Genomic DNA, 16,827 nt, shown 5'->3' on the forward strand with positions numbered 1-16,827 from the left:
AATCTTTGACCCTAAGTTGTATGTAAGATTATTGTTAAATGCTGTGCTTGTTAAGTCTTTTTGGCCTTTTAAGCAGGACATCTTTTTGAAATAAAATATAAAATAAAAACAGAACTTTCTGATGCATTAGCAAATATCAACATTTTTAAAAGTTTTAAGTCTCCAAGGATGCTTTCTACCCGTTAGCCCGATTGCCTGCAAAAGAGGTATTGGGAAAAAGCAAATATTAAAAAAAAACAGGTAAAAAAACCAATTTATAGCCATTTTCCAGAAAAAAACAAGCCCGTTTGGTTAGGCAGATAAACTATATTTTTTAAGCCAATCAGATACCTGCCATGTGAGAAATGGGCAAAGAAAATCGATATGGCTACCTGTGAAGCCTTGTATTGTTTGTGTATTGCCTGCAATTTCGTATAAAAGGGTGCAATGTCACGACACCAACCGTCATTCGTGTTCAACATTTTACGTGCAACAGGTGTCTCTTGAGCCTTTGGTGAGACTTCGTTAATCGTGATCACCTGTAATTATCGTGAGCTACGCTTATTCACGTGTTGTGTAGCTTCTACGGTATTCTGTTAAATGCCATCCAACGCATTGGTATAAGCTGATCCACTGATCGGCTTTTAATCAATCAATAGTCCGTCGAATAATTAAAAACAAGCTTCCCTTACACGTGGTAACTAATACGAGTGCAACAATGCCTGGTCAAGAAAGTGTGAAGGTGGCAGTGCGCATCCGACCCATATCCAAATCCGAGCAAGCTCGTGGATGCCAGACCGTGGTAAAGCAAGCAACCCCAAACTTCCCGCATCTGCTTGTGGGCAACGGGCGCACACCGTGGCACCCTTTCGCCTACAACTACGTCTTCCCACCCAGCGCTATGCAGTCCCAAGTGTACGAAGAGGCAGTTTCACCAATGCTGCACAAGCTGTTCGCAGGCTACAACGCGACAATCCTTTCGTACGGACAGAGGTGTTCGGGCAAAACCTTCACAATGGGAACAGACTTTGTTGGCGAGATGGATAGCAACGTGGGTGTGATACCGCGAGCAATCAACGAGATCTTTTGCCTTATCGCGGACGGCACGGAGGCGGCGGTTGCACTCGTCGACACACGAATCACCTGCTCATTCATCGAGGTGCACCAGGACCATGTGTACGATCTGCTCACGGAAAATTCGATCGATATCGAGCGACATCCGGTCAACATACGGGAAGCGGCCGGCGGGAACATCATACTCGAGGGGCTGACCGAAGTGCCGGTGAACGACAAGCAGTGTGCATTGGACTGTTTGGCGCGTGGATCGTTCGGCCGAGCGTCGCGTAATCCCGCAATGAATAACGTGTCCAGCCGCAGCCATGCGATCTTTACGCTCACGCTGCATCACACTGCCAAGGACGATCCGACCATGGTGACACACTCCAAGTTCCGAATGGTGGATCTGGCCGGCTCGGAGCGCTCTAAAAAGATGAAATCGTCAGGCAGCAGGTTCAAGGAAGGAGTCGAAATTAACAAGTGTCTGCTGGCGCTCGGGAATGTGATCACGGCGCTGGGCAGCAGTGCCAGGTCGAGCAAGGGGCACATACCGTACCGCAGCTCGAAGCTGACCCGGTTGCTGCAAGACTCGCTGGGCGGAAACTCGTACACGCTTATGATTGCATGCGTCTCACCGACCGACTACAACCTGTCCGATACGTACAGCACGCTGCGTTATGCGAGCCAGGTGCGCACGATAAAGAATAAGCCGATTATCAACCAGGATCCGCCGCATGCCCGCATCAAGCAACTGAAAGCCATCATACAGGACATGCGTGAGGAAATTCTGTCGCTGAAGAAGAACGAGGATAAGAAATTATGGACTCCGCAACATGGGAATGCTGGACTTACAAGTAGCACGTCCCCCAGCTATAAGCAACTGCAGGAAGAGAACCGTTTGCTACAGCTCCAGTTGCAGGCAAAGATGCAAGAGCTGGAAGCAAACGAGATACGCGTATTATCGGCAGACAGGTTTCTAGAGGACATCGAGCAGTTGTTGAAGCCGAAGGGCAAGGCTGATGTGCCGAAAGACGAAATGCATAGCAAGCTGGCTGCTCTGCTAGCACGTGAGAAGCGCTCGAAGAAGATTGAGGAGTGCTGGCACAAGTTGCAACAGCTCGAGACGGAAGTGGCCGATCTATTCCGGCCGAGTGTGGGAATAGCGAGTGAGCAAGCGAAGCTCAAAGAAGAGGACGCGAAGCGGATCGCCGGCAACCTAGAACGCATCGCAATAAATGAACCTTTTGAGCTAGGTAGGCGGCTGGCTGCGACACTGGCTGAATGGCGCAACCTAACCGAAGGTAACACTCACGATCAGGCGGTGATGCGTAGGGCTGAGGCAGCTTCCTGGGTATGGCAGATAGATAAAGTTATGTTCAGTACAGTCAAGGCAATGGTGCCGCTGTTCAAGCTGCAAAACGAGCGTGCCAAGAAGGTTAAACACATCGAACAGATTAAGGCGCAGTGTGCGAAGCTTCAGAAGGGGAGCGCCAAACACAAGAAGCTCCGTAGGCAGATTCTGCAAAACGAAACAGACCTTGAATATAGCAACACGCAGATCAACGACCTGCAAACGAATATATTGGCTACTTGCTCGGAAAGCCTGCCGAAGATAATCGATGACAGGCTGGCAAAGCTGCCGGATGGGTCAAAAGTGTTTAATCGCATGCTGATAAAACTTGTAGAGGCATCCGCGTTCCTCATTGTAGCATAATATTATCAAGTGGATCTATAAGCAACGAGCGACTACCAACTGGAAAAGCTACCACGTACTTTCAACCTGCTGGAAACCACAAGGAGATGCTGCAGTTCGGCAATCGTCACGAGGACAGCCTGTCTCTGGTGTTAATGTAACGAACTCCTTTGTAAAAGCAATTGTGCAATACAACGTTTTCATTCTCCAACTTTTTGCTGCGATATTAGATCCAGATAGATTTAATCGATATGTAGATAGCTTTAGGTGGTAAATGAGCATTTAATTTATATTTTTACATACAGAAAAGTTGGTAAACATGATATGGATATCAGTGTACATAAACACCTTCAGTGTTTATTCTTTACCTTTTGTTGTACCTGCTAATCCTGCTGGCGGATGTGTTGCTCCGTCGCAGCGCCCAATGCCAGTACTTTACACCGGGTCGGGTATATTTTTCCTTCGTCGACTGGAGAGTGCCTCCGACTATTAAGAAACGAGCGATTCTGAGGTTTGTGTTCGAATGCGCTTACTTTATTTAGGTTCTCATCTCCTATATGCTATTTAGTCGATGACCGCATATAGGTCAGCTAACTGTAACTATGACTATTTTGATAACAAGTTTTATTTATACTTAATGCGACATGTACTTATGGTTTATGAATTGCGTAAAGTTACTTCCTCGTTTGAACCGTGAGAACGGGTGACTACCTGTTTATGTTTGTTGCGTTTTTGAAGCGCGCGCTATTGCTTGAGCCGTGTTTTGCTTGAACTTTGTTTTAACTTGGCGTGTTTTACTTCGCTACATCCGCATATATGCTTTTACTTCATAATGAGGTCGTACGCAACACCTGCAATGAAAACTCTGCTAGCACAGTTGCCAATCATATCACCATTTTCGGCGTTTGTATATTTATAATACTTTCATTCTATGTAGGGTAATTCTTTGTTAAATGCCCGTGGCAAGTTTCGTCAGGACTACTTTGATACCTGTTGTTTCAAGCTACACGTGTTTGTCATATTAATGGGTACCGTAAAAAGCTGGCAGGAAAGTAAATGATATACATGCTCCACATCGAAACAATGAAAAAGTGTGACTTTAACTTATTAGGCTTGGGCAATTCGGTTCGTTTCCATGAACGTGAACATACCAGTTCTTTCATTTAGATGAACTGAACGTGAATCGCGATTCATTCGTTCATTTCAATTGAAGAAAATAAGGTAAATTGTTTCATTTTGCAAGAAGAACATTATAAGTGTATTGCATCTTGAAAATTATTAGAGAGACCAGGAATATCGTTATTACGATTGGTAGGAAGTTCTTTACATTAACGTTCTGGTATTACGGTTCACGTTCATATTTGTATGGCGGGAATGAACGACCTAGCGTACTAGGACGTTCTTTATTTCGACGGATAGTTCGTTCTTTTCGTGAATGTCCTGGTCATACGGTTCACGTTCATATTTGTATGGAGGGAATGAACGACTTGGACGTTCTTTATTTCGACGGATAGGTCATTCTTTTCGTGAACGTCTTGGTATTACGGTTCACGTTCATATTTGTATGGGGGAAATGAACGACCTGACGTACTATAACGTTCGTTATTTCGGCGGGTAGGACGTTATTTTGATGACCAACTCAGTACATTATGATTTATAAAGAATCGATGAACGTTGATTAGATGAACGTAGGTCGTTCGTTCTTTAGGATGAATTGAATGAATCGTACAGTTCTGGTACTTGAGACACAACTCTATAACTTATGGCATAAAATCATAAAAAATATTGAAACCATCGCCTAATAATACTAGAACCTTTACTGATGATGGAATCAACTACTGCTACGATAAAAATGCCGATCACTCCTCAACCTTGAGCGTATAAGTCTGTAAGTATAAGCCTTGATTTGCGCAGCCGACAAAGGTTTACGCAGAGATAAAACAACGTGATTTTCACTCATAGCGTAAATGAAGCCTTTAGGTATTTGAATATGGAATAACCCGTGACATTTTTCGGACTGTCAGGAGTGTACAGAGTCCATGTCTCATAAGCTTATGTGAGTCCCGGTACAACAGAGGAAGGCGTACAACTTAAAAACCGGATTTTTTTGCGAAATTTTATGCTTTATTGTGGAAAAATCTTACAATATATTTTATTCAAAATATTGCCCGTCAGAAGCTATAACATTTTCCCATCTTTCAGGCGATTTAAGACTTCCATCCTAAAAAAATGGTTTGTGTTGTGTTTGACACGAATCCTCATCGAGAAGCGTCTCTAATTCTTCGCCTTCAAACTGTTTTGGTTGTCCTGGACGTTCTTTGTCGTTGATGTCAAAATCGACACTTTTGAAGCGGTGAAACCATTCAAAACACTGTGTTTTCGCTAAAGCATCGTTGCCATAAACTTCTACAAGCAAACGATTACTGTTTAGGATTGCGCCCTACACTAGTTTACCTTAAATTGCTGATTCGACTTTCAAAGGGAGCAAAAATCAGCACGATACCAAATACACCTGTTGCAAACTATTGCAACAGCATTCTTTCTTTCGCCCGTAGTAGTATTTGGTATTAAATAACAATTGTTTCCTTAAGCAGTCTATATTATTATTTTATTGCGATGCTAAAAATCAATCGCTTGACTCGGGCTACCGCGAAAGAGTGGCCTTCGGTCATTGCCTTAGCCACGATGTTCGGGAGCCTTTGAGCGATCGGGAATATTCGGATCGATCAGTATTGTATGCTTCCCACACTACGCGTTTGTCCCGCGCTCTGTCGGGAATCACGGTAGATAACACCGACATATCGAATCTAACGTTATTTATTATTAACAACCCTGAGAGCACTGACAAGTGTCAAGTAAGAGCTACCCGCCAAGGACTGTGTACAAGATTAGCCAGCTGAGTGATTTGAAGATGTAGGATATTAAATGCTGACTCCGCAATCTGTGCTGTTAACTGAATTCTGAATGTATTTCTTGGGGTACTTATTACAAAGTGCTGTGCTCCGTTAGCGATGTTTACATTTTTGGGTTTGTACGCTGGCTTAATTTCCCCTCTTTCCGTTGACATACAAATGTTTCCTAGTTATTAGTCAGTACATCACCCTTTGACCCCATGATTTGCATAACTAACCACGTAGATGGCGCTACTGTGAAGTTAGGAATAGTTGTGTCATTGCCTCGAGATGGCGCTACTATTGGTTTTATGGCTTAATTCACTTCTTCTTCTTCTTTGGCTCAACAACCGATGCCGGTCAAGGCATGCCAACCCACTTGTGGGGGGTTGGCCACTGAAAGCCACTTATTGATTTCCCCCCATAGTAGGATAGTCAGTCCTACGTATGGCGGCACGGTCTATTTGGGGCTTGAACCCATGACGGGCATGTTGTTAAGTCGTGCGAGTTGACGACTGTACCATGAGACCGGCTTAATTCACATGTACAACATATTGTCTACATTTTGGCGCATTTAAATCCTAAACATTCTGCTACTTTAAATTGGAATCAATTTAACCTGGTTTAGGCAACACGCATAATTTAACTATTGGTCTTGTAATTGTTGTACCCTTACTGTTAATCACTGTAGCTACTCTTGAATGACCATCCTCTCCTGTATATAATTTAATAATTCGTGCCAATGGCCATCTACAAGGTGGAGTATTTTCCTCTCTAATCAACACTAACGTTCCTATTTCGAAGTTCTGCTCAGTGCCCTTGAACCATTTTGATCTACTTTGTAATGTTGTGCCAACGATACCAAAACCGTCGCTTGAGTTATTGCACTTGCCGTCAATGGTTAAGACGGTTCTCTGGAATGTCTGCTGAGATAATGTCTGGAACATCCTTCATGTGTGTACCGATCAAATAATGGCCTGGTGTCAGCGCATTTACATCCGAGAGATCATCGGTAAGAGCGGGTCATGATGATCATGATCATCATGATAGGGCGGGAGTTAAGACAACATTCAATTTCTGCTAGAGCCGTTGTCATGTCCTCGAACGAAAGAGTTGATGCCCCGAGGACCCGTACCAGATGCGTCTTCATCGATTTTACTGCTGCCTCCCACAATCCTCCGAAATGTGGGGCTCGAGGAGGAGTGAATTTCCAAGTAATTCCATGCTCCAGTGTCCAAGCAGTCATGGGTTGCAAGCGTTGCTCGGAATGCAACATTCTGTACACTTCGTGGAGATGATTATTAGCGCTCTTAAAGTTGGTGGCGTTGTCTGAATGGATCTCCAAAGGTAGTCCCCGGCAGGCATCAAAACGACGTAGTGCAGAGAGGAAGGCTTCAGTTGTCAAGTTGGATACCAGTTCAATGTGTACTGCACGGGTGATGAAACACACAAAGGTCGCTGCATACGCCTTTTTGGGAGCTGTCCGGCGGTGGGTACCTTTTACCAACAAAGATCCGCAATAGTCGACACCGCTTATCGAAAACGGCCTTGCCGCATTTACTCTGCCGGATGGCAGATCTCCCATGAGAGTATTTGTTGGAGGTGGCCGAGCACGAAAGCACGTATAACAGTCGTGATTAATCTTTCGTGCCCAATTACGCCTATTGATGATCCAGAATCGTTGCCGGCTAATACTTGACACAATTGCACACTCCACCGCAATTAATGTTAAGAGGTAATTTTTCATTATCATACTAGCCAATGCCGGTCGTCACCTCGTACGACTTAACAACATGCCCGTCATGGGTTCAAGCCCCAAATAGACCGTGCCGCCATACGTAGGACTGACTATCCTGCTATGGGGGGATCAATAAGTCACTGAAAGCCAAACCCACAAATAGTGTGGTACAGGCAGGCCTTGACCGGCAACGGTTGTTGAGCAAAAAAAAAAAAAAAAACTAGCCAATGGATGGTTACCAGAAACTACAACTGGATGTTTAGCGTCCAGAGTGAGAGATGCATTTTCCAGTCGTCCTCCAATCCTGATGAGTCCATTTGCTCCCAGTTGAGGATTGAACCATTTCAATTTGGATGGAATTTGGATGATGTAGCAGAGGGTTGGTTACGTTGAAGTGCTTTAAGTTCCGACTTAAAGCATTCGTGTTGAGCGAGTCGACACAGCTGATCCTCTGCATCTCTCAGATCTGCAGTGGTTAGACCAATTCTGTCATAACTGCGTCGATTGTGTCGCCGATTGAAAAACTGGATCCAGTATGTCATTATCCGTCGAAGTTTTGAGTACGATGAATTAAGCGAAAATATTCTATGTGGTGTCACGTCCACTACTGGATACGCTAATAGTAATGTTCGCTGCTCTTCATTGGCATCCTGACTGTCATATGGCAGTGGTGTACGTGGCCATTCTTGTTGCGGTGAACGCATCCAACATAGACCCTGCCACCTTAAGGAACTGTTGAGAAGATCGATGCAGGAACATCCTCTTGAAGTCAGATCTGCAGGATTTTCCACTCCAGAAATGTGTCGCCAGCTGCTGCCCTGAGTCATCTGTTGTATTTGAGACACTCGTTTTCCAACAAATGGCTTCCATCGGCTGGGAGGAGATCGAAGCCAATGTATCACGGTCATTGAGTTGGTCCAGAACACAGCACGATACTTGTATGCTACTGCCCTTTTTACTCGTTTATAAAGTTGTGCAGACAGCTGAGCAGCGCATAACTCCAAGCGGGCGATGGAATGTTTCACCTTCAGTGGAGCAACCTTTGTTTTTGATGCAAATAGCTGAATGTTGATGTCGTCAGCTTCGTTGATGCTCCGTAGATAGCAACATGCACCGTAGCCTTGTTCCGAGGCATCGCAAAAAAAAGTGAAGCTGAACTTCAATAGAATCCGCTGCCACCGCTACCCTCGGAATGTTTGAGATGGATTAGCTGCGACTAGAACTGTATCCACTGTTGTTGTAATGACTGTGGGATCTCATCATCCCATCCTCACAGTTGGGAGTCATCCTTCTTGAGACTCCAGATTTGTTGTAGTAGTTGCTTTGCAATGGCTTTTACAGGATCAATGATGCCGAGAGGGTCGTATATGCGAGCTATACATGAAGCCACCTTTCGTTTGGTGAATAATCCTTTCGGTTCTATATCACCAACTTTGAATTGAAGTTCATCTGTTGAAGGTCTCCACACTACGCCCAACGTTGACAGGGACCCTCTGCTGGCTGTTGATGTGAACGGGCTTGATGCTAGATTACTATCATCTAATCCAGCAAGCACAGAGGGTTCGTTCGAGGCCCATTTCCGGAGAGGAAATCCTCCCCTTTGGTAAACTTGTTCTATCTCATTCTGTAAGCTCCTTGCTTGCTCCACAGAATCTGCTCCAGAAACAAAATCATCTACGTAGAAGTCGGATGCACGCGTTGCAGCAACTTGAAACTGTTGTCCATGGTCTTCACAAGTCTGTTTCAATGATCGTATGGCCAAGAATGGAGCTGATGCTGTTCCATACGTCACTGTGTTTAGTTCATACTCCTGAATGGGGTCGTCAGGAGAAGTGCGCCATAAAATCCGTTGTAATGCATGATCTGCTGGATGCATCCACACTTGCCGGTACATCTTGGCCACATCTGCCGTCAGTGCGATGTTATACGTTCGAAACCGTAGCAAAATTGAAGTTGCATCTTGTTGGATGGTCAGTCCGACCATTAGTGTGTCATTCAGAGACAACCCGTTACTAGACTTGCTTGATGCGTCAAACACGACTCCACATTTAGTTGTAGTACTGTCGACCTTAAAAACCGGGTGGTGTGGAAGGTGAAAGGTTTCACCAGTTGACTCATCTGATGGCACTTTGCACATATACCCCACACGCTGATACTCGTCCATGAACTCTATGTATGCCTTTCGAGTTTCTGGTTCCCTCTGGAGACGACGTTCAATAGCCAGAAACTGCCGCAAAGCAAGCAATCTGGAGTCTCCTTCCAGACATTTGTGGTTTCCGTGGTAGTCGGACGATGTATTTCCCGTTTTCGGCGCGAGTAGTTGTTTTACGATAAAAATCTTCGCAAGCTCGTTCTTCCAAACTCCAGTCAGGCTCATCATTCAGTTCCTTGATGTCAAAGAATTTCTTCATCAGACCGTCATGCATTGCTATCATGCACACAATTGGCTCGGCAGATATTTCAACAGGAGCAGTTCCACTCACGATCCAGCCGAATTTCGACTCTTGAAGTATCGGACGATGCTGATCAAATGATACACGACGCTCCCTCAAGAACTCGTAGAACTATTCGGCACCAAGAATGATGTCCACACTTCCAGGCTGATTAAACGGATCTGCCAGGATGTATTCAGCCGGGATGTTCCAGTTGCTGATGTTTACCGGCCGAGTTGGTAAATTTGCCGTAGGTTTGGGCAAAACCAGTAAATCGACGAAAAACGTATCGTCGGAGCAGCGGGATCGAATTGTGGCTCGTACAGCATGTCGGACGTTGATGTTTGAGCTGCCACCGATGCCCGATAGAGGAATGTTGACAAGTTTCCCTGGAAACCGCAGTAGTTGGGTCAGTCTACCAGACACAAAGTTCGATTGCGAGCCACTAGCCAGTAGTGCTCGCTTATGATGCTCAATTCCTTGGTTGTCCATGATGTTGATGATCACTTTAGATAACAGGACAGTGGAGGTAGCCTCTCCATTCACACTCAAGGCAACCTGAGGTGAAAACTGGCTTCAGGTCGGCTCTGATGTAGTTGGAATGGCTTGGGGCGACTGCGTGGAGGTAGATGGCCTTGCTGTCCTTGTCATATCGTTGTTTAGCTCGATATGAAGAAGCGTGTGATGACGTCTGTTGCAGTGGCGACATATTCTCTTCGATTCGCACTTGGATGATGAATGTCCGGAACCAAGGCAATTGTAGCATAAATGAAGTGATTGTGCCTTCGCCTGTTTCTCACGTATGGAGAGCTTGAGAAAATCTGTACACAAGTAAATGGAATGCTGATTGCCACGACAAAGTTTACAGGCTTGTATCGATGATGCATAAGCTTTAGCACCTGCCACCTTGCCTTTCTCACCTTTGCCTGGAGCACACTGGTCTAGCACATCACATTGCCTGCACACAAATTCGAGCGTAGACTTCAATTCGGGAAACTGCCCTCGGGTCATTGTCCGTTCCCACAGCTTCCGTGTTCATGATCGAAACATGATGCCAAGATGTGGGTGATGATCAAATCGCTGGTACCGTCAATCTCCTTTCGGTCTTCTAGCATCTGCCAAGCACTGATGAAATTGTTACGGGCGATGATGCTTGCATTTAAGATGCCACTTGCATTGCCAACCAAAGCCTTGTTCAGGTGATGAAGCTTGACGGCATCAGAAGCACCAGATTGCTGTACAATGTCCGAAAACATTGATTTGAATTTAGGCCACTGGGAGTACGTTCCATCGAACGTTGGCATGGGAATGTTAAGATGGTGTGACGGTGCTATGATCACTGGATTAACCGGAGCAGATACGTCACTCGGTGTCCCACGTGCAATCAGTGGGTTCAATTGAATGCAAATCTTCGAGTATGCTTCGTCTTCAGCAAAGTCAAGCTCCATGTCAGCGGGAGCTAGGGCAAATACCTTTATGGGTAGATGCCGTGATTGCACAATGGGCATTTGCCGGGATGAAATCCAAAAAATCAACTTTGTTATAACGCAATTCCAAATAATAGGTTTTACTCAGGGTCAAACTAAGAAAAATACCAAATATAAGCTCTTTATCTTTTCTGGTTCTCTAGAAAAGACCTCTCAAAGTCAAGACTTGTTGAAAAAACGCAGAAAAATCTTCACTTTTTTGGAAAACTTTGAACTTTTGTAACTTTCTCAAATATGAACTGATTTCGATAAGTTTAGACATTTTAAAAAGGATATTTAGTCAGCTTTATAAATAAATAAAAGATTTTGAGTTGAGTTAATTGGATGCAAAAATATACGATAATAACTGAAGAAACTTCCTAAAAATTTTCATCTTTTTAATTTTTGACTTGATGCCATTATGAAAATGGCGTAGAGTGGCGTTGTCTCATATATGTCGCATAATAGTGTAATATATATACTATAAATCTGTGAAGAAGTATTCTGCGAAAGTTTGCGAACGCGAATTTTATTGAAGTTTTTCTACATCAACTTTTTCCAAAAACAGACACATGCGTAACTAGGCGGCTCCATAGGTGCCTAGTGTAGCGTATTTTGTGTATTCTACAAAATTATATTCTACGTGATTTTGATCACCTTTAATTTCCATTACGAAGCTGTGTATCTTAGTTTCAGCTCATGTACTCATCTAATATGTAAATTTCTATTCTAACCTAACTTTATTATTAAATATAATGAAGCAAATCAGAACCAAATAACTTTTGGTCCTACTCCAGATTATAGACGGATGTAAGGAAAATAATTCTAAAATTATACGCATAACAGGAAAATGTTATGAATGCACCAGCATGTATTGGCGTTTTGGAAGAAGAAACTCCCAAAAGTCATGACAAACTAAATATAAGGATAGAGGGGAGTATGCTGCAAAGAATATTTTGCAAGAAAGAAAATGCATCCAGAAGGACATTTTGTATAATGAGCTTTATTCCTCTAATTCGTTAACCAGTTCAATATCAGTAGCTACAGGCAACAAAACAAAGACAGAGTTTAACTTTATAAATGAAGTTAATACTTTGTTTGTAGCTATCGTTGAAACAAGTGCTGCTAAACCAAACCACGGGACTTGGAAAAGTATTGCATGAATATTGTGTGATATCAATGCCTAAGAAAATGTGTTATTGCTATTTTTTAAACAACAGATTTAAAATTTTAACCATCACATGTTTTAACATGTGCTGCTTTTCATTACGAATTTGGGATCTATTTTATTTCAATATACTTGCTCTATCTAATTATTTGAATGCCTTTATTCATGTCTTTAGAAATGAGAACTAGACGTTTGGAGCTTTTAATAGCATCCACTTATGTTGTGTATGTATATTTTAAATATTTGTACTAAAAGTGATGAGAATTAGCTACAGTTGTCCTATACAAAACAGAAAATATTATCTTATTCAAAATTATTATGTTTTGTTCATATATAATGGAACATTACAGTATATTTTAAAATTGTTTATACTACAAGAAACAACAAATACAAGAAAAAACACACAAAATTAATGAAACTAAGGAAAACTCCCCTAAAACACTTTTTTTTTGCAGCGCCACCTGGTGATATGAATGCGAATTACATACAAAATGTTATTTACTATCATAATACTTTACTACAAACGATAAAAACTAACAATTTCTGCAAAAATAATTTTATCCCGAAATTAGTTCTAAACTGCCCATTGTGAATTTGCGTCGTTTCCCATAGTGGTACATTTGTTCAGCGACGACAGCTTGGGATTGTTGTGAAGCTAGCGTTGCAGCTTGTGGTGCAGCTAGTGGTGCAGCTTGTGGTGCCGCTTGTAGTGCAGCCTGTGCTTCTTCTTGTGATGCAGGGTCTTCTACACGCTGCGATGTGGATAGAGTTGTCGGCATGTTGACTTGTAGATGCTTTTCCTATTGATGTCGTGATGAACAGGCAAGGCGATGTCTAATACACCGCAAAATTGACGATAGGAGTTGCTCGTTTGTGGATATCTTCCTCGTTGGGCCAAGGTTTGTGCCATTGTCCAATACAACGCACTCTCAGGGATGAATTGGCCGACAGTGGATGTCTTCCTCGCTGGACCACGCCGTATGCCCACAGCGGCCAGTTCAGCGGCACCCACAGTCTGATGACAGCTCCACAGTACGCTTGCAAAATTCTCCTAATCGATTGCAACACTCCCCTATATGATTGCAAACATTCACAGCTTGCATGCAACATTCCCCTAAGTGATTGAACAATTCCCTTTTATGATTCGAAACCCTGTATGCTTCGCTGTTAGGAGAGGCTACAAACGTTGCTTTTAAGAAGGACCGGTAATTTGCTCTTAATGATCACAGACTGTTCTTCGATGGAAACGAAACTCGTTTGATGAATCTCTACGAGAAATTGAAAAAATAAAATTATTTCTTTTTCATTTCACTAAAATGTGAACCAAATTACCACGTGCTGTTAAATACTGTTTTGATGTAAATCTAAGGTTGGAAACGTGTCGTTCGAGGTGATTTTTTTTAATGTCCAGGCGTTGCATACGTTTTTCGTGCAGCATATGCTCACTATCTGGCTACTTCATCCGCTTCTTTATCGGCTTGCCCGTATTGCGTATTTTTCACGTTTTGTTTACATATGTCCATTTTGCCCCATGGATATGCCAATTTTGCTCCACGTGTTAAAATAACATCTCGTTAAACATCAGCTTTTATTTTACACTGTTTAAGTTATTTAAAGGCTACGTGGCAATTTCAATCCATAGATAAAAGGTGAAGGTATATAAGAATGTAAGAAAAAATAATATTTTGTGGCAAATTCAAAGGAATATTCATTGAACAGTTTGTAATGTCCATTTTGTTTCGCTTTCTCTGTAATAAAAGAAACGAATACCATGCTGCCAGAATTCGTTTAAAATTCGATAACAACTCTATGGCGGACACCTCAGAATTCACGGGCACACGGTAGATTTTAACGGGCTTTGACTGATGTTCAATAACAAATTTAAAAGCTTTGAAAATCCTGCTCTAAAAAAGTAAATTTATTTTCAATATACATCCACTTCCATCAGCTTCCAGTTTGATTTCGAATGAAACTACAAATGCTAGGTTAGTAATACTGTACATCAGCAAAGGTAGTACTGTGCAATTTGCACAGCTGATCAGAAATAGGGCGCCATTGATAAGCGCGGTTAGTTCAGTATTAGACAACGGAAAGACGTGATCAGTTTTACAACTGCTCGGCAGAATACTGTACGCGGACAAAAGTTTGGAAATAATTCTTTATCCTTGCGACTGAAGAAACAGATTGCTGCACACGTAGCAACAAACTGCTTTAAACACTTTAACTAATTTGATTTTCCAATAGCTTAGGGTAAAACAAAAAGTTCTGCTATAATGTTAACAACACCACTCTATATATATTTTTTACTATCCTGTTTATGACTATTTCCTTTATACATTTCTGTAAGAGTTGTATGATAGGACAAGCGGCATTTTGCAGACTTTGCTGAATAAGTAAACAGTAAATTAGTTGGTTTTCTATTTAAAACTCCTTAGCTGAGTGATAACAACAACAAAGACTGTTTCTACGTTAGAAAAATAAACAGTCATATTACAGTATTCATTAAAAGATATTATTAAAGAAAACAATTCTGATGCTCTACCACAAGAGTAGAAAAATACACATCGCCAGATATCGAGCAAGTGTTGAACCTTACCAAAAAAAGTCATCAGTCGTTTTTAAGGGAACGTACTTCTTACATTTTGCTTCGGTTTGACGTAGATTACGGAGTTTTATTTGAACAAGTTTTGTTGACATCTACATGCTGCGTAGTTGAATCTAAAGAAACAAAAAATAAAAATAAGCCTTCCAGACCTCACTGCATGTTGTTTATACAATAATTAAAGAACCAACGTTGTTGGCAAATTTCAGTTTAAATACTGCGTATCTTCGTCAGCTTTTTCATTGTTGTGCATGCTAAACGATGAAGCAAGTGATCAGTTTAGTGGTTTTGGGATTGCTCTACGCTAATACGTTTGTATCACAAGCAGGAGCTCAATGTGAAGAACAGGGCAATGATAATGTCCAAGTCGGAGTGGTGCAATCTGGACGCATTATTAATGGCATCGGAGTGAAGATCGATAGGTACAAGTTTGCTCTAAGCCTGCGCAGCTTCGGTCAACATGCTTGTGGCGCTAGCATCATTACACATTCGCATGCCTTAACAGCGGCGAAATGTGTGTATCATTTTCAATTTGATGTTTCTAGAGTAAGTCTTAACTCGGATATCTATGCAAGAAAATCGATATAAATTTTGAATATTTCAGGTAAATCTCTACGCAGGAAGTACATCTGCTCTAATTGGTGGAATATTGATCCCGGTTGACAAAATTGTTGTTCATCCTGACTATAAATCTTCGATTATCGCATCGAATGTCGCATCTGATTTCGATGTAGCTGTTCTAACTGTACCCCTGTTTTCTTTTGTCGGTAGACCTAATATGGCTCCAATAGCATTGCAAACATTTGATGTAAAACCCGGTACTCTGTGCCATGTGATTGGATGGGGCCAAACAATTAAAAACGGTCCAATGCTGGTAAATGAATTGCGTTACGCCAGTATGAGGATTACTTCGCAGACTACTTGTGCACGCTTATGGAGTCCAACACAATTGGTTGTGCCGAAGTAAGTACACCAGCTAAAAACTTTTTAGAATTATTTTTTCTGTAACGCAATCATTGCTATATGCTTTCCCATTAGCATGATTTGTGCCAAATACTGCTTAGGAGTGGATGTCTGCACTGGTGACAACGGCAATGCGTTAGTTTGTAACGGAAAACTAACTGGAATCGTTTCGAACTCCAATCGCGACTGCGGAGGGGCTAAGCCAGCAATTTTCATTAGGACTGAGGCGTTAAGCATTCGCTTGTTTATTCAAAACAATATACAAATGTTTGGGAAATAAACTAAAATTTTACTAAACCATACCTATGAAATTTCCGTATCATGCGGTTTCATCAGAATAAGTACGTTCCTCTCGGTCATTCCAAAATTGTTTTTACTAGTTAAAATGGCCCGGTTACACGGCTACGCAACGTTTATCGGAGGGCATATAAGAATTGCACTTCAATTAACCATTTTGTTTTTGGATCCTTTGTGAAAGATTTTTTTCTGTGTGCTTAGATTATTTATTACATATATTGCAGTATATTGATTTATGATTTCTTGATCGTGTACCCCTTGAAATACATAATTTATGTATCAAAATTCACATTGTTTGCAATAAATTTACGTAATCGGATCAGATGTTCCAGGTAATATAAAGTCCCGTGGTATCTTGGCATATGCCTTACCGAACCCCGGGAATGTCTTATGCCGTATGTCGTATGATTCTCGCCGATGCAGAGCAGAAATTCTACGAACTCTTTCCGCTCTTCAGCATCTCGAACAGTCTGGGCTGTCTGCACATGCATGTTTTCCCGCAAATGCAATACTTTAAATTTGCCCCAATTCATGCTCCGCCG

The 16,827-nt window shown here is 42.2% G+C and overlaps 2 protein-coding genes across 2 annotated transcripts; both read left to right on the forward strand.

The window, feature by feature from the left end:
- The first annotated feature begins 697 nt into the window (after nt 1-697).
- Nucleotides 698-2,749, forward strand: LOC121598871 (chromosome-associated kinesin KIF4A-like). Its single transcript, XM_041926217.1, has one exon. It carries the CDS (start codon nt 698-700, stop codon nt 2,747-2,749), a length of 2,052 nt encoding a protein of 683 aa, XP_041782151.1.
- A 12,507-nt stretch (nt 2,750-15,256) lies between these two features.
- LOC121599767 (trypsin 3A1-like) lies at nt 15,257-16,290 on the forward strand. The gene is made up of 3 exons (XM_041927832.1): nt 15,257-15,571; nt 15,630-15,988; nt 16,064-16,290. Exons 1-3 carry the CDS (start codon nt 15,287-15,289, stop codon nt 16,266-16,268), a joined length of 849 nt encoding a protein of 282 aa, XP_041783766.1. The 5' UTR covers nt 15,257-15,286; the 3' UTR covers nt 16,269-16,290.
- Nucleotides 16,291-16,827: the final 537 nt, after the last annotated feature.

The sequence above is a fragment of the Anopheles merus genome, chromosome 3L (assembly GCF_017562075.2).
Source record: "Anopheles merus strain MAF chromosome 3L, AmerM5.1, whole genome shotgun sequence".
Lineage (NCBI taxonomy): Eukaryota > Metazoa > Arthropoda > Insecta > Diptera > Culicidae > Anopheles > Anopheles merus.

What these genes read in the sequence shown, in the direction of transcription:
- LOC121599767 (XM_041927832.1), top strand. Translation starts at nt 15,287, where the DNA reads ATGAAGCAAGTGATCAGTTTAGTGGTTTTGGGATTGCTCTACGCTAAT. An exon ending in TTCAATTTGATGTTTCTAGA is followed by an intron (nt 15,572 to 15,629) that starts GTAAGTCTTAAC and finishes TGAATATTTCAG; the next exon opens with GTAAATCTCTACGCAGGAAG. An exon ending in ACACAATTGGTTGTGCCGAA is followed by an intron (nt 15,989 to 16,063) that starts GTAAGTACACCA and finishes CTTTCCCATTAG; the next exon opens with CATGATTTGTGCCAAATACT.
- LOC121598871 (XM_041926217.1), top strand. Translation starts at nt 698, where the DNA reads ATGCCTGGTCAAGAAAGTGTGAAGGTGGCAGTGCGCATCCGACCCATA.